At 38.4% G+C, this 18343-nt stretch overlaps 1 protein-coding gene across 1 annotated transcript in view; it reads left to right on the forward strand.

Moving 5' to 3' along the window:
* CNTN3 (contactin 3) overlaps nucleotides 1-15983 on the forward strand; it is a 393558-nt gene extending 377575 nt beyond the window's left edge. The window contains exons 22-24 of the mRNA XM_043886672.1: nucleotides 10772-10884; nucleotides 11512-11680; nucleotides 13981-15983. Coding sequence (XP_043742607.1) covers nucleotides 10772-10884; nucleotides 11512-11680; nucleotides 13981-14081 — 383 coding nt within the window. The 3' untranslated portion in view covers nucleotides 14082-15983. The remainder of the gene's footprint in view (nucleotides 1-10771; nucleotides 10885-11511; nucleotides 11681-13980) is intronic.
* Nucleotides 15984-18343: the final 2360 nt, after the last annotated feature.

Here is an 18343-nt window from a genome sequence, read left to right on the forward strand (position 1 = left end):
AGATGCCATCAACTCTCTCCCGCCCGTTTTACTTCAGTACCTAACTGCATGCAGGTACAAAAATGCATTGTGTTTCATCAGAGCTGCTTCAGTTCAATTCAGTTCAGTCACTTAGTCCTGTTGACTCTTAGCGACCCCATGGACTGCAGCACGCCAGGCTTCCCTGTCCATCACCAACTCCCGGAGTTTACTTAAACTCATGTACATTGAGTCAGTGATGTCACCCAACCATCTCATCCTCTGTTGCCTGCTTCTACTCCCGTCTTCAATGTTTCCTAGCATCAGGGTCTTTTCTATGAGTCAATTCTTCACATCAGGTGGCCAAGGTGTTGGAGTTTCATCTTCAGCATCAGTCGTTTCAATGAATATACAGGACTTTTTTCCTTTAGGATTGACTCATTAGATCTCCTTGCAGTCCAAGGGACTCTCGAGAGTCTTCTCCAACACCACAGTTCAAAAGCATCCATTCTTGGGTACTCAGCTTTTTTTATAGTTCAACTCTCACATCCATACAAGGCTACTAGAAAAATCATGTCTTTGAGTAGACAGACCTTTTTAGCAAAGTAATGTCTCTGCTTTTTAATATGCTGTCCAGGTTGGAGATAGATTTTCTTCCAAGGAGCAAGCATCTTTTAATTTCATGGCTGCAGTCACCATCTCCAGTGATATTGGAGGCCCCCCCCACCGCCCCAAAATAAAATTTGTCATGGTTTCCATTGTTTCCCCATCTATTTGCCACGAAGTGTTGGGACCAGATGCCATGATCTTAGTTTTCTGAATGTTGAGTTTTAAGCCAACTTTTTCACTCTCCTCTTTCACTTTCATCAAGACGCTCTTTAGTTCTTCCCTTTCTGCCATAAGGGTGATGTCATCTGTGTCTCTGAGGTTAGTGATATTTCTCCCGGCAATCTTGATTGCAACTTGTGCTTCATCCAGCCCAGCATCTCTCATGATGTACTCTGCATATAAGTTAAATAAACAGGATGACAATACACAGCCTTGACGTACTCCTTTCAAATTTGGAACCAGACTGTTGTTCCATGTCCAGTTCTAACTGTTGCTTCTTGACCTGCATACAGATTTCTCAGGAGGCAGGTAAGGTAGTCTGGTATTCCCATCTCTTTAAGAATTGTCCAGTTTGTGATTCACACAGTCAAAGGCATCAGCATAGTCAATAAAGCAGTAGATGTTTCTCTGGAACTCTCTTGCTTTTTTGATGATGCAATGGATGTTAGCAATTTAACCTATGGTTCTTCTGCCTTTTCTAAATCAGCTTGATCATCTGAGAGTTCACGTTTCACGTACTGACGAAGCCAGGCTTAGAGAATTTTGACTTTACTTTGCTAGCATGTGATATGAGTGCCATTGTGTGATAGTTTGAACATTCTTTGGCATTGCCTTTCTTTGGGATTGGAATGAAAATTGACCTTTTCCAGTACTGTGGCCACTGCTGAATTTTCCAAATTTGCTGGAATATTGCATGTAGCACTTTCACAGCATCATCTTTTAGGATTTGGAATAGCTCAACTGGAATTCCATCACTTCCACTAGTTTTGTTCATAGTGATACTTTCTAAGGGCCACTTGACTTTGCATTCCAGGATGTCTGGCTCTAGGTGAGTGATCACACCATTGTGATTATTTCCATCTTGAAGATCTTTTTAATACAGTTCTTCTGTGTATTCTTGCCACCTCTTCTTAATATCTTCTGCTTTTGGTAGGCCCATACCATTTCTCTTCTTTCTGTGCCCATCTTTGCATGAAGAGTTCCCTTGGTATCTCTAATTTTCTTGAAGAGATCTCTAGTCTTTCCCATTCTGTTGTTTTCCTCTATTTCTTTGCATTGATCACTTAGGAAGGCTTTCTTATCTCTCCTTGCTCTTCTTTGGAACTCTGCATTCAAATGGGAATATCTTTCCCTTTCTCCTTTGCCTTTCACTTCTCTTCTTTTCTCAGCTATGAAAGGCCTCCTCAGGCAACCATTTTGCCTTTTTGCATGTCTTTTTCTTGGGGATGATCTTGATCACTACCTCCTATACAGTGTCATGAACTTCCTTCCGTAGTTCTTCAGGCACTCTTGTCTATCAGATCTAATCCCTTGAATCTATTTCTAACTTCCACTGTATAATGGTAAGGATTATAACCCATGTAATCATAGCCCCGTGGACTATATAGTCCATGTAATTCTCCAGACCAGAATACTGGAGTGGGTAGCCTTTCCCTTCTCCAGGGGATCTTCCCAACCTGGGGATTGAACCCAGGTCTCCCACATTTTAGGCAAATTCTTTACTGATTGAGCCACAAGGAAAGCCCAAGACTACTGGAGTGGGTAGCCTATCCCTTCTCCAGCAGATCTTCCCAACCCAGAAGTTGAACCAGGGTTTCCTGCACTGCAGGCGGATTCTTTATCTACTGAGCTATCAGGGAAGCCCCAAAAATGAAGGAAAAAAAAATTGTCAGTCATGTAATACTCTTTGCAATCCTGTGGACTGTTGCCTACCAGACTTCTCCGTCCTTGGCATTTTCCAGGCAAGAGTACTGGAGGGGATTGCCATTTCCTTCTCCAGGGAATCTTGCCAACCCGGGGATCGAACCCAGGTCTCCTGCATTGCCGGCAGACACTTTACCCTCTGAGCCACCAAGGCAAGCCAGAGCTGCTTAGGCTACTGCTTAATAGCTCTGTCAGACTGGGCTAGCATAGCTCAAGTATCGAAAATTCCCACACCTCAGATGCTTTAAACTTATAAGGGTTTCCTTCCCATTCATACTATGTATCCATCACTGGTGTAGTTCAGATCCAGTCTATTCTGTCTTCACTCCAGGACCCAGACTGAAGGAGCAGCCGCTCTCCGAGTCATGCTGGTCTCAGGCAGAAGGAAAATGATAAACCATGCTCTTCAGTGCCTTCTAAAGGTGTCATTTCACATTTGCTTCCATTCCACTGCCTGAAGAGAGCCATATGACAAAGCCTGATGTCTGTGAGATGCCAGTGAGAAGGGGACGTATGTCTTCCTAATGGCAGGGGACCACAGGTGCTGGAGCCAAGCTGCTTGTCAGTGAGAGTCAGGGGAGCTTGATCTTCTCACAGAGGGTGAGGAACAGAGGATTTGTGGAGACTAAATAATAATACAGTCTACCCCAAAACATTTTTAGACTCTGATAATCAATCCTACCAGCCAATAATAAGGATCACTAAAAATGTTTCTGGAGGAGCTAAGAATAAATTGCAGGTATCAAGAGATGCCTGGGGATCCCTGAAGTGCTCTTTCATCTGCCTACACTGCCTGCGCCTTCGTCCTTCATATCCTGTCCTTCAGCATCTTCAACCTCAAGCCTTTATAGATATAACAAGTTAATTTATTCCATCCAGGTGGATTACTTATATAAATATGTCAATTAAATATCCTCAAGATATATAAAAAATATCCCAAATGACTCAATTTAGAAAGAAGAATGATAACCTCAAATGCCTTCAATGGACAGGCAGGTTTTAAATAAGCAATGGTGGGTAGGTGGGGCAATCTCTTCTTCCTTCATCCCATCCTTTCTATCCATCTCTGTAGGACCAGTGTTTCTCATCGTCTGGTTTTGCAAAAGAAACCTGAAGTCTAGAACTTAAATGAAACTTCCCAAATTTAAATGTCGGCACCTACCCCAAATTAAAATACAGTGTTTGGGTTAGACAAAAAATATTTGTTAGCTGGGTCTGGCTTTCAGGAACTTTCAGGTTGCAGTGTCTGAGTTGAAGCTTTCTAGTTTCAGATGTTCCACTGTCTTGTGTTTTTAAATTCAGCAATAGCTCTGCCAGCCATTTTCCTTCTTTTGCAGTTGAGACACTGTGGCTTCTATCAGATCAAGGGAGTAAACTCAGGACAGGTGACTTGTGAATAACCGCAGTGCATCTAGTAAGTCTGAAGTGTATTAGGTAGATCCTGTCTGTGATGTTTCAGGCTTGCTGTTTGTTGGTGCACGAAGCTAAATTCTTAGTGAAGTGGCAGCACATCAATCTCATAATCTGAAGGTTCTGAGCTCATGTCTCCGAGAGGGCATAGTATTAGGACTTCCCGGGTGGCTCAGTGGTGAAGAATCTGCCTGCAAAGCAGGAGACCCGATTTCGATACCTGGGTCAGGAAGATCTCCTGGAGGAGGCATGGCAACCCACTCCAGTATTATTGCCTGGAGAATTCCATGGACAGAGGAGCCTGGCAGGCTACAGTCCATGGGGTCCCAAGGAGTTGGACGTGACAGTCACTAACACTTTCACTTAAAGGTAAATAGTTTTGACAGTTTGTGGAAGGAAAGGGTTATTATTTGAAGTTTTACCTTCGTAAGCTGGAAAAGAAGAGCAGTTAAGGCTTGATACAAGGTGCTTGCGCGCTCAGTCACTTCAGTCACGCCCAACTCTTTGCCGCCCCCTAGACCGTAGGCCGCCAGACTCCTCTGGCCGTGGGATTCTCCAGGCAAGAATACTGGAGCAGGTCACCATGCCTTCCTCCAGGGGAACTTCCTGACCTAGGGTTTGGACTCAGGGGTCAAACCCATGTCTCCTGCATTACAGGCGGATTCTTTACCACTGAACCATCAGAGAAGCCCCTAATACAAGGTAACTAAAGATTACTAAGGGTGGAAGTCGAAAGTAGGGATGAAGATACTAAAGGGAAGTTTGGATCATATCATAATCAAAATTTGTTCATAATTTGCTTAATGTTTTACAATCTCCAGTCATTGAATGATTCTGGCAAGATTTTACTCACATACTCAAACAATCTGATTATTATTTCCCTAATATATTTACTTTAATACTCAAATATATTTATTTTAAAAGGCTTTGTATCATTGTTATTAAGAGAACATGATTAATATTCTCTCCATTACAAAGTGGTAGTCCTAAAATTTTTTTCTATAGAAATGAAAGCAAATCAGTTATTTAAATAGAGAAAAGTTTTAACAGTTAAAACTACAGTGAATAGCAAAAAGAAACGTAATCATTTGCCAGAAATGTGTCCATGAAAATAAGTTTTGCAATAAGCCAATCGGAGTGTTAATGATTGTTATTAGTAGAGTGATATTCTGTTCTTGATTGCTTAATTTCAGATGAATTATCTCTAGTAAATATATCCTTAGGTCAGAGTTAATTTGAATTATGACTGTGTGTTTTGGGGTGTTTACCAGACATCTGTGTGCAACTGAAAACATCTGAGTTATTTGTTTGTGTAATGCCCTTTGTTCTGTGTCATTATTTAGATCATAGTTTAAGCTATGTGTTGTATTTAAAGTAGATTACCACTGATGTGCCAATTTCAGCCTCATCAAAAAGAATCATCTTTATGAATAATTGCATCCAACTAAGAGTTGGATGTAGTAGGTTTTTTTTTCCCCCTAATGTGAATATAGGCAAATATTTGCAATTAAAATGTTATCCATGTAAATCATCTTAGTGGTACAAGTACTGATCTCTAGGAACCACTAACATGGTCCGTGGTTAGAAGTCAGACAACATCTTTACCTCTGTGCTCACTGTACTTAGGAGAATCTCTGACACAGAGCAAGTGCTTACTGAGCATGTAGTGACTGAAAGGGATTTCCAAATAAGAACCTTTTCTGCGAGGCCTGTGTCATTCATCCGGTCTGCCAAGCTTTCCTCCTTACACCACCACTCATATGACCGCCATCATCATGACCTGTTCACAGATTCCAGTTCTGCTCCATCCCTCCAACTCCACTACCATCACTTGCATTTGGACCTTTACTGCCTTTTACACAAAGTGCTACAGTGTATTCCCTACGGACCTTCCACTGGGTTCTCCTCCTCCTCCCTCTGCCCTGCAGAAGATCCACCTATTCGCTCCACAGATCTGATCCTTCCTCAGTCTTCTGCCAATTGCCTGCAAAACAAATTCCTTTTCTAGTTCCTTTGACCTTCTAGACCCTTTAGAATATGGCTCCTCCTACCTGCCTCTCCAACTGCCTTTGCTCTGATCCCTCCCCCTCATCCTTGCCTGTGCTGTCAGAATGAGCTCCCCATGGCACCATGTTAGATCTTGGCCTCTGCACCCTCGCCTGTGTCTTTCCTGTGTCTTGGATACCCCCTGCCACCCCCTGCCCAGCCCAACCCCTGCATGTGAAACTCTTTTATCATCTTTCAAAATCCACTTGAGATGTTGGCACCTCCTTATCTGCTTTTTCTCTTAACATTTCGAACTATGTTAGTTAACAAATCATTTAAGTATTTAATTAACACATCAATTGTTTCACTGTTTTTTTCTTATTTTTTCTTTCTGTTATGTTTCTTGTCTTCTCAGCCTCAATATGATCAGCTATATTCAAGCTCTCAAGCTGATGGTCAGCGTTAATGTCCCAGTTTGGTCTTTGTGAAATTTATAGCATTTATTGGGTTGTGTCTTGGAGGACTTTCAAAACCATGGAGCTAGAAAATTCATTCTAAATCCTGTTATGCCATATTTGAGAACAGTGATCAGCCATATGTTGTCCTGCTGACACCATGGTGAATTGTAACTGAATTTTTTTCCTGATTGTTTACCCAATTCAGTATCTTACTTTATCATTGCATGAACTATTCCTTAGGGACACATGGGGAATAGATCAAACTTATTTTCTGGTAACACTACAAAAGTTTTTTTCTTAATCTTGTGTTGTACTTCTTGCCTTAAAATGGCAGTCAGTTACTTATAAAATCTTAAGTTGACATCTACCTTTGACAAGATACTGGATTAGTGAATAGAAACTATGGACATATGGACAGGTCATTTGTCAGCTCTTTAAGGAGTTGGAGTCACAGGTAGTCAGCACGATGTAATAGGGGAAGCCTAGACTTCGGGATTAATGAGCGCTTGTTTGAATCCACATGGTGTCTCTTACCAGTTGTGCGTCTTAGCAAGTTCTTTGCTTTTAATTTTTGTGATAAAAATACACATGACATAAAATTTCCATCTTACTTGTTTTTAAATGTATAGTTCCTTAGTGTTAGGCTTGGTTGTTTTGTAGCTGATCTCCAGAACTCTTTTCACCTTATGAAAGAGAAAATCTGTACCTATGAAACATCTCCTATTCTCCTCTCCTTCACCCCGGCAACTGCAATTCTGCGTTATGCCTTTATGGGTTAACTACCCCAGCTACCTTGTATATGTGGGTTCACATACAGAATTTGTCTTCTTGTGACTGGTTTATTTCATAATTTCCTCACCCATATTGTAACGTGTGTCAGGATTTCCTTCCTACTTAGGGCTAAATAGTGTTCCACTATATGGATAAGCCTTGTTTTGATTACTATTCATCTGTTGATGGACACTTGGGTTGCTCAACCTTTTGTCTGCTGGAGATGCTGCTGCTATCAACATGAATGTAGAGCTGCTGCTATCAACATGAATGTAGAATCTGTTTTTAAACTCTCTGGGTCCAGGTAACCCATGTACAGAAAATGGGCATTATTATAATGCAGTATAATGAGAATTGAGTAAATTATAAAAAAGTATATTCTACCATTCCTAACATATTTTAGGTTTTAATAAACATTAGTCACTAACAGCAATAGAATTTTAAATATGAAGAGAAAGTTTGTCTGATCAAGGATTTTCCAGATGTTATTCTTACCAGAGGTGATAAGAGATGATTTTAAAATAGCTTATAAATATTTTTTTTAATTTCATAATGCTTCATTTATTAAATAGAATGCCATAGGAATGTAACTAGCATAACAAGCTCATGATAATATGACTGTTAGTGTTTAGGAAAAGGTTAAACTGTGTGGATCACCACAAACTGTGGAAAATTCTGAAAGACATGGGAATACCAGACCACCTGACCTGCCTCTTGAGAAATCGGTATGCAGGTCAGGAAGCAACAGTTAGAACTGGACATGGAACAACAGACTGGTTCCAAATAGGGAAAGGAGTACATCAAGGCTGTATATTGTCACCCTGCTTATTTAACTTATATGCAGAGTACATCATGAGAAACGCTGGGCTGGAAGAAGCACAAGCTGGAATCAAGATTGCTGGGAGAAATATCAATAACTTCAGATATGCAGATGACACCACCCTTATGGCAGAAAGTGAAGAACTAATGAGCCTCTTGATGAAAGTGAAAGAGGAGAGTGAAAAAGTTGGCTTAAAGCTCAACATTCAGAAAACTAAGATCATGGCATCCAGTCCCATGGCTTCATGGCAAATAGATGAAGAAACAGTGGAAACAGTGGCTGACTTTATTTTTTGGGGCTCCAAAATCACTGCAGACAGTTACTGCAGCCGTGAAATTAAAAGACACTTACTCCTTGGAAGAAAAGTTATGACCAAACTAGACAGCATATTAAAAAGCAGAGATGTTACCTTGCCAACAAAGGTCCGTCTAGTCAAGGCTATGGTTTTTCCAGTGGTCATGTATGGATGTGAGAGTTGAATTATAAAGAAAGCTGAGCGCCGAATAATTGATGCTTTTGAACTGTGGTGTTGGAGAAGACTCTTGAGAGTCCCTTGGACTGCAAGGAGATCCAGCCAGTCCACTAAAGGAAATCAGTCCTGAATAATCATTGGAAGGACTGATGCTGAAGCTGAAACTCTTAATACTTTGGCCACCTGGTGCAAAGAACTGACTCATTTGAAAAGACCCTGATGCTGGGGAAGATTGAAGGTGGGAGGAGAAGGGGACGACAGAGGATGAGGTGGTTGGATGGCATCACCGACTCAATGGACATGAGTTTGAGTAAACTCCAGGAGTTGGTGATGGACAGGGAGGGGAGGCCTGGCGTTATTTGTCCATGGGGTCGCAAAGAGTCGGAATTGACTGAGCGACTAAGCTGAACTGAACTGAAAGTCAATGTTTATGTGTTTTTTTGTTCAATCAAGTTCATTTTTTAAAAAATAACAAAAATGATGGAAACAGAACATGATTATCTGATGCTTAGAAATACCAATATGGAAAATGAGTAATCAGACCCCGAATGAAGCTTTTATTTTCCCCCAGTCCCATTTCCTGTTTTGTTGTTGTTATTTTTTTTTTCTTTTTGTCCATTCAAAAAGTATTCAGTTCAGCATGCACTCATTCAGCTAGTCTGTTGATACTCTGGGACTCAAACAAAATAAGCCTGACTGCTAAACTATGAAGTCACTTCTTCTGCAAGACTACTGTTGGAATAAATGATTCTACCAAAATCACTCAAGTTTTCTTTAATCTGCAAGCAGGTATCTCTTGACAGGACACATCATGCTGAAGTATATTATCTCGACTGCATCAAATGGAGCCTGTCCTTTTCTGGTGCTGCTAGGCCATGGGGAATCACAGATTTTGGTAACTGTTCTCACAACAGTGTGTTCATAACATTTGGATGGAGCCCCCAGAACATAGTCATTAGGAACCCTAGGCAACTGCCATTATGTATGTTTTGTTATGTAAGCTTTGCAACTTGAATGCTCTGATCTGACCTAAACTCCTAAAATTTGATCACAAATTTTAAACACAATGTGGAATAGCATGAAAGAACAGACAGTAAGCCAGAGAATCTGCAGGGAATAGTCTTGTTTAGCATCATTAGTCACCTCAGTGTATCTGAGGTAAAAGTGTAAAATTTACACTTTTCCCATGTGTAAATCCAGCCACCTCTCCCTCATGGCATGAGTCAGCAATAGCTAGAAATGTCTCAGCATAGCCCATCTTTCATATCATTTTCCCATAACAAATTCAGTTAACCAAGTTACATTTTGTGGCTAAATCTACAAGTACAACGTATCTCAGCATTGTTTTGGGCAATCATGATGTTGTTGCCAAATGGATAATATTATGTTTGCTGTTTTGTGATTAAGAAACTGACTTTTCAGTGCCCTATGTTGCTCTTGACAAATGCTACCAAACTCCCCTCCCCCTGCGCCTAGTGTTCATGGGAGGAAACTAAATTATGAATCCAAGTTTTTAAACCTCAGAGAGTTTCATTAATTATGTAATAGAATTCTCATTAACGTTTTAGTGTTTTGCCTTATTTTTCTCAAAAATTGATTTAAACTTGGAAAACGAAGACTAAAATATAGACTGTTTGCTGCAATTTTTCATGTGTGTAGCTATTACTTCATGGGAATAAATCTAAGTAATCTTTATTTTTGATTGCCTCCCATTTTGCTCATCTCATCGTACATGGCTGGCTTAAAAATCATCCGCACTTCATTTCCTATAACTTTAATCTGCTCAGTTGGCAATTTCTCTCAGCCTCTGATGTATGAAGCAGGCCACACTGCCTGCCTTTCCTGGCCCATCAAGAGGCAACCCTCTAGTGGTGGATAAAAGAATTTCTTTATCTCCAGTATCAACAAGTTTTCCAAGAGATCACTGTGGTGATGGTGGTTTAGTTGCTAAGTTGTCTCTGACTTTTTGAGACCCCATGGACTATATATAGCCCACCAGGCTCTTCTGTCCATGGGATTCTCCAGGAGTGGGTGGCCATTTCCTTCTCCAGGGGATCTTTCCAACCCAGGAATCAAACCGATGTCTCCTGCATTGCAGATGGATTCTTTACTACTGAGCCACCAGGGAAGAAATGCCCTAAAGTGTATCATGAATATGCTAAAATGAATGGTCTCACAGTGTTCTAGAAGTGACTTTGTAAAGGGAAGTTTAGCTATTCTGTTATTTTTTCTGATTCTGCCTATGCACTATGAGTTACCAAAGAGATTCTGCCTTCCTTCTGCCACCTCCTTTATCTATGTGTTGTATGTAAAATATCACTCCATGCTCAAATCTATTTTACTTTTCTCATTTTTCATTTCAAGCTCCCAGTCAGCCACCAGGAAATGTTGTTTGGAATGCTACAGACACGAAAGTGTTGCTTAATTGGGAGCAGGTGAAAGCCATGGAGAATGAATCAGAAGTAACAGGATATAAAGTAAGTGGAATAATTTGCAGTGCTTTCTTTTCCCACTTCTGGTAGTACTTTTCAAAGGAAGCTAGATTTGAACAGTTTTTTTTTTTCCCCCCTAAATGTTGATGGTATGGTCTTTATAAACTACTTTTGACATACAGATATCAAACTGTTTGAAAAGAATATTTTTCCAAAACGCCTGATTTCTTAAATATAAATTTAAGTGAAATAATTGTGCTCATGTGGGAATTTTAGGCCAAATGTTGGTAAAGTGTTTGTTGTTTCCTATTTCTGATACTCATCTATATACTACTTAAAGTGAATCCATAGTTTTGGCTCTGATTCCTTGGTCTGGTGTTCAGGCTCAATACAGTAGGTCCTTGCCCGGTCTCTGAAGCCTTACAAATACCCAACCAGCTGAATATTTCATGGAAGAAGTTCAGTCTCCTCACCTCCTTGATTTTGAGGATTTGATGATTCTGCCGTGTGCTGATCCCTCATCTAAGATCTATGATAGATCTATGAATGCAGCAGATACTGTAGTGGGTATAGAAAAACAACCGATATAAATGAAGTAACATCAGGGGAATAATTGTGATGGAAAAATAAAAGCAGACAGTAAAAAAAAATATGTTTGTTCATGCATTTTAGGTTTTCTATAGGACTAGCAGTCAAAATAATGTGCAAGTGCTGAACACAAATAAAACTTCAGCTGAACTTTTGCTGCCCGTTAAAGAGGACTACATTATTGAAGTTAAGGCCACAACGGATGGCGGGGATGGAACCAGTAGTGAACAGATCAGGATTCCAAGAATAACCAGTAAGTTGGTCGAAGTCAATGTCTCAATTCCCAGCATCAGTTATGAGCCCAAAAGAGAGAGTCTGTTTGTACGTACCCCCTGCCCCATCTTTTTTTTTTTTCCCTCTACTGTGTCTTTCATCTGAATGCTGAGAAGGTTTTAGAATATGAGAAGTGAGGGAAGGAGGAATTCCTCAAGAGTACTGCGTAGTAAGGAGAATGATAAGAGCTGAAAGACAGGAAAAAAAAAAACCTTGAGAAATGTTTAGCAAATGTTATTACTTTAATTTTTGTGTTCTGAGCTTTGCATAAATTTGCCTTTGGAGTTCCTCAAAAAATAGAATTCCTTTTCTCAAGGGCAATGTTGAACCCACAAAACAATTTTAAGATCTTTAATATTCCAGTTGTTTGCCTCTTAGAAATTATAGATATGTCTTATCAGTTCTTTACCAAGTAGAAATTTTAACATTTTTAAGGTCATAACGCACTTTTGGCCAAATCGAAAAACACTTTTTAAAACAAATTCTTGGTTTCTGATTTCAAAGGAAGTTCATACTTACTTTTCCTTTCAAAATCCACATGAAGCCTACTTTATTACAATATAAAGTTACACTTTCAGAGTTGAGGGAAACAGACTTTTCATACATATTTTATCAGTGACAGCGGTAGAACACATTTTATCTTTTCTTTTAAATCTCAAGTGTGGATTTTGGGGGCCTCATTTAAGTACCGCAGAAACCATTCTGTCTTCATACGTGACTCTCTGGTCCTTAGTAACCTAAATTACTTTGTTTGTTTCACTGAACTCTGCCTAATCTATAGTCTTGGACATTCAAGATTAAAACCCTTATCTGTAATCTTGGAAAACAAAAATGGGACATCTTTAGCAAATATAGAGAAAGGGAGATGTGGAAATTTGGAGGAATTTTATCTTTTCATGAAGGCATAAAAGACTGCAATACTTAGACCAAAAACAAACAAGTAACCAATGTGAAGAAAATGGGAAATGTTTATTTCAGAACTGAGTTCTGCAACATAAAAATCTGTAGAAACCATTTAGATCTACAGACATTTTTAAAAGTATATGCACTTCAGTAGAGCAAAACCAGAAATTAATTTAAGCTTATTACTGGTAGTATTAGTGTTAGTATTTAAATTTTAAAATTAAGATTAAGATATTCTGTCCTATTCCTATGATAGCTCAAGGTTGAGAATTAAAATTACAATACGGCCAGGTACTTCTGCGGTGGTCGAGTGGCTAAGACACCACACTCCCAACGCCAGGGGCCTGAGGTTCGATCCCTAGTTAGGGAACTGGATCCCACGTGCCACAACTGAGAGTTTGCATGCTACAACTAAAAATCCCGCATGGGGACGTCCTTGGTGGTTTGCATGCTGCAACTGAGAGTTTGCATGCCACAACTAAAGATGCCACATGCCGTAACTAAAAGACCCTGCATGATGCCACTGAGAGATTATGCATACTGCAACTAAAGATGCCACATGTCGAAATGAAAAAGATCCTGCATGCTACAGCTAAAAGATCCAGCATAGGGACTTCCCTGATGATTAGCATGCTGCAGCTAAGAGTTCGCATGCCACAACTACAGATCCTGCATGCCACAGCTAATGAACCCACGTGCCGCAACAAAGACTGAAGGTCCCATGTGCCCTCAACTAAGATCTGGTGCCCAACATGGCCAGAGAGGAACTGTCAACAGGAATGGGTTCTGTATGTTTGCAGGAACAGACATGATTTTAGCATGTGAGGGCTGCCGACTCAAGAGTAGCCTTTCCTCTGACATCTGCCGCGCTGAGCACACATAGGTTGCCAGTCTTAAGTGCAGACAAAACCATCTCTAGGAAAATGGAGCTTGTTACTGATTGCTTTTTTAAGATGTTGTTTTATATTATACATAACAATTTATGTAGAAATGCACAAAAGAGAAATAAACACAGATTTTTCAGAACCCTTCTCTGATGAAGCTTTAATTAAACCATTGAATTAGCTCAAAATTGTCTGTAATAGAGTATAGTTGTTTTCAAAATGATTAAGTTGCTTTTCCACTTTCAATTAAAGTTAAATAATGCTAGATAAACAAAACCCAGAATCATTTAAGAAAACTTAAGTACATCAGGGTGTTTATAGATACTCATGGCAAATAATATCAGCTACATTGATAAATGAAAGCTAATGTTAACTTGTGGTCGTAAATTAGGTCCCTGATATGATTTGCTTATGATTGGAAAGACTTTGCTTTTGTCCTGGTTGCTTAAATTGGTATGGTTCTCATTAATGAGCTGTTTATCGTCTTTGACAGATATGGATGCAAGAGGTTGTACGTCAGCCATCTCCACTGTCTGCCCTGTGTCAAGTTATGTCTCTGTGATAATGTTCTTTATTGTAAACACCTTGTGTTGATAGTCACTTTTTAATTATTTATTGGAAACTGAATTGGTTACAAAAGAAGTGCTTTCATGAAATACAATGATGATGCATGTTTTTTTTTTCAACTGTATTTTTAAATTTCTACATAGGTAAAATATGAATATAATAGAAAAAAAACAGTAAATCCTTTTAGGGGAATCTGAAATGCCTTAATATTTACTTGATAAACCAAAGGAATTTACATATTACATACATCTGATTTTTGATGGAGACATTCTTAAGCTATGATTTGAGGCACTGCCTGTGGATGAAGACTCACATGCTTCCATGGGTACACACATGCAGACACATACACTGGGTGTAGTGGGTTTTTTTTTTTTAATTAATAGAGAAAAACTCATGTAATCCAAATGCTTTCTTCCCATTGTAATAGCACTGTTTGGAAGATATAGTTAATATTATTTTGAAATGCTCATTTGAAATACTCAAGGATGAAAAATTACATTTTAAAAATTACCCTGTTTGGAAAAGGGTGCATGTGATTCAAAAGAATGTTGTTAGAGATGTTCTGCTAGAATTTGGAAGTGTGCTGTTTTGTTCAGGTATACTAGTGAGTGTTTGTGAGATTGTTTACAAATCACTTTTCTCACTCTACTTCTCAATTACTCCTCCATAAAATGTGGAGATAATAATACCCGTCTTATCTGCCTCTGCCCAGTGGATTACTTGCTAAAAGATAAAGAAGGAAATCTGAAAGTGCTTTGTTACCCCTAATGCACTAAGCCTGTACAAAATATTAGTGTGAGTTTATTTAATAATATTAAAGTCATGAGACCCTGTCATATTTTTAAAGGTTGCACTTTAAAAAAAGTTTCCATTGTAGGTAATGCTTTCTTTTTCATTCCATGATATTATATTGACTTGATCACATTCTATCCTTTTCTCAAAAGTTTTAAAAAATGAAATAAAATTAAAAGGAATCATTTCCTTCACATCTATGAACAAGCTTTCAGGTTTTATTAAAACCTGGTGGAGGAAATAAGAAATGACCTGAATCTTAACCCATATATTATACAAAATTCACATGATCCTTCATTTCCAATTTTTGATTCCATTACGGGACTCTTTTTTGGATGGTGGAGATGGTTTTTTAATGAAGTCCAACAGTCTATCAGAGTGAGTCTGGCAGGATTTTTAGCTCCTGAGCTAAATTTGTAATAGAACCATGGTCATGCTGCTGACTTTGATATGTATGACTCAGTCTCTCAATGCATTGCGTTCAAAGGATTGTCAAAGACATGACTTCATAGCAATATGTTAAAAATATAAGAAAATCAGCAGATTGAGTGTTAAACATTGCAAAATCAATTTTTTACCTCTTTCCAACAGTTTCACATTTTGCAGGAACTTGTTCTTTACAAAGATACCTGAATTTGAAACCAACAGATATCAAAAGAGAATATATATTAGCAAAATTCTGATATCACCATAAAGCATTACTTTACATTTAGAGATTCCTTTTAAGATAACATCATTATACACAAAGAAGAAAAATATTTATAACTTTTCTCTGGAAGGTCTGTACATAGTGTATATATCTAGAAAAAAATCTGAACAAGTAGATTTCATATGACCATTGTTATTTCAGGTCATAAAGTGGGGAAACACTTTCTCCAATACCTGTATTTTATGCAACATGTAATGGAGTTGTACCTTTTTATTACTTAGTAATTCCTATAATATGTTCCTATAGTTTTCATTTTCAAGATGATTAATCTCTTGTTTCATGGTGTTTCTAGAAATATATCTCCATGAGATAGGTACTTTGTTTCATATTGAAAAGTATGACATTTACCTGTAAATTCCTGTGTGTGTATCCTATGGTTATCTGTATGTATTATTTTTTATTATTTTAATAAAATTTATAAAAAGCAAGTGCCTATTCGTGATTAATTGTGTGATGGTCAAATTGTGTTATGGTCAATGTGTGATGTTAATTGTGTTATGGTCAAAAAGAACATTTTAAGGGGGAAATAAGATGGCACCATAATTGTTGTTCCCATGCTATAATTTCTTATATTTTTCAGTCTACTTTTTGTTGTTCTATCTTTTAACCTTTTATCTTTTTATAATCTCATGACAGTAGTTTGAGACAATGCCCTCTCTATTAAAGGTATATCAGCTTTGGGGAGATGGAGAAAAGAGAAGCAGAAAATTCTCTTATTGAATTATGGTATTTAGTTTCTTCTGATTTTATTTGGTTGATACAGCTACTCCCACTTTTTTTGACAAATATCTTCTTAATATTGGTATCAATTTGTCAACTCTTTCATTAATTTTCTCCTTGGTATCACGGTTAGAGACCTGCTTCTAAACAATCCTTGTGCTATAATATACACTAAGTATTTGAATACATGTAGTAGAAAAAGATTATTTTTTTTCTCTTTCAAATTTAACTTTAATCTTGTAATTAAATTCAATAAACACAAAGAATCATCAGTTCTACATAATTAAATGTATACAATTATCTTCCTTTCCCTTCTTAAAAAAAGTATAAGCAAACTGTACAAAAATCAGTCAAATAGGTACTTTATCCATTTCAAAAATGAGTTAATTCAAAACATGTCTGCTTCAATTGCTATGGCAGTTTATAAAATCCAGAACATTAGTATCTCCTCAACAACAGAGTACGGCAATAGTACCTCAAAAACTACCATTTTCCTAATTTTCAAACATATTTTGTTTTTCTTGTGAATAGGTAAAAGTAGGCTCTGATGTTCTTTACTATCCACACTGATCTTGTACCAAAGTGCTGATAAGACTATGCACTGCGCCCAGACACGGGAAAGTGACCTGTCCCACATGGAGAAAATTCTTCATCACTGGGTGCATCCTGTAGAGACAGACTGAAAGGAAAACTGGTGTTCAGACCAAAACAACAAGGATATTGTGTGATATCCTGAAATTTTCTCAAAGGAATTTTTTTTTTTTTACTTTCAATAAGATTATTTTTAATTAGTAAAGAGTTTTAAATGTTATCATTGATGTAGGGAAAATTAGACATGAAATAATAATTCAGTCATTTTCTTACATGAAAACCTAAGGTATATTTAGAGGCAGGAGAATTCAGTGGGAAAAGTATGTGTAGGGCTTGTGCCAGGGTGTGAGAATGCATGTGTGTGTGCACACACGTGTGTGTGGCTATGATTTTAAGTCTAGTTGTACTGTTGTATTACTGTAACTTCAGCTTCCCTGGTGGCTCAGTGGTAAAGAATCCACCTACCAATGCAGGAAAAATGAGTTTGATCCCTGGGTCAGGAAGATGCCCTGAAGGAGGGCATGGCAACCCACTCCAGTATTCTTGCCTGGAGAATCTCATGGACAGAGGAGCCTGGCAGGCTACCATCCATGGGGTTGCAAAAAGTCAGACATGACTGAGGGACTGAACATGCAAATAAAGGTAAAAAAAAAAAACTGGGAAATGTGCAGAAACAGATTAGAAACCATCCAAACCAGCCCCAGGGGTATTATCGTCTCAGGGTTGTCAAATCTTCAGTGACTGCTCTTTGTGGAAGTTTCCACTCTTAAGAAAATGGCAGTTATTGGCGTTACCTGTTGAGAGTTACGAAACAAAATGATGTCCCTGAGTGCCTAGAGTCACGCTCTTAGCATTCGTCTTCGCATCAGTAGGTAACTATACGACACTGGAAGACAAAAGACAGTGTTTGAAGGTGGCCTGATATATGTTCAGGGCCCTCCTTTGGTCTCATTCTACTAAGAAGAAAGGTACATGATTCCAGGAGTTCCTAGAAGAGAGAGTAAAGTGATTCTAGTATCAGATTAACGTTTCATCGTCATGTAATATTGATGCTGTTAACTTGTCTTCACTCTCTATGTTCCAGATTTTGAGGTAAGCTCTTTATCTTTTCTCAATTCATCTACACAGCCATCTTCTTAACTAGATACCGTTATCGAGCCCTTTCTACAAATGAGGAAACCAAGGTTCAGGAAGATTAAGGACACTGTAGCAGATCATCCCAGCAGGGACACAGAAAAAAGGGATTCTGACCCAGGCAGTCTGGCTGCAAATCGCCGAGTCGGAGGCATGATTAGGCTTTTAATCTCTCTGAAAATCAGATCCATTAGATTTAGAGATCCCAAATAAGTATCTCTAATGCCAATTTGTAGTATAATTTGTTCTGCTGCTATTATTGATAATTCAAGTTGGAGAACCAAACACCTAGGAAGACTTCTTTTAGGTATTGTGAATTTTGATAGTCTCTAATTCTTACATG

The sequence above is a fragment of the Cervus elaphus genome, chromosome 24 (genome assembly GCF_910594005.1).
Source record: "Cervus elaphus chromosome 24, mCerEla1.1, whole genome shotgun sequence".
Lineage (NCBI taxonomy): Eukaryota > Metazoa > Chordata > Mammalia > Artiodactyla > Cervidae > Cervus > Cervus elaphus.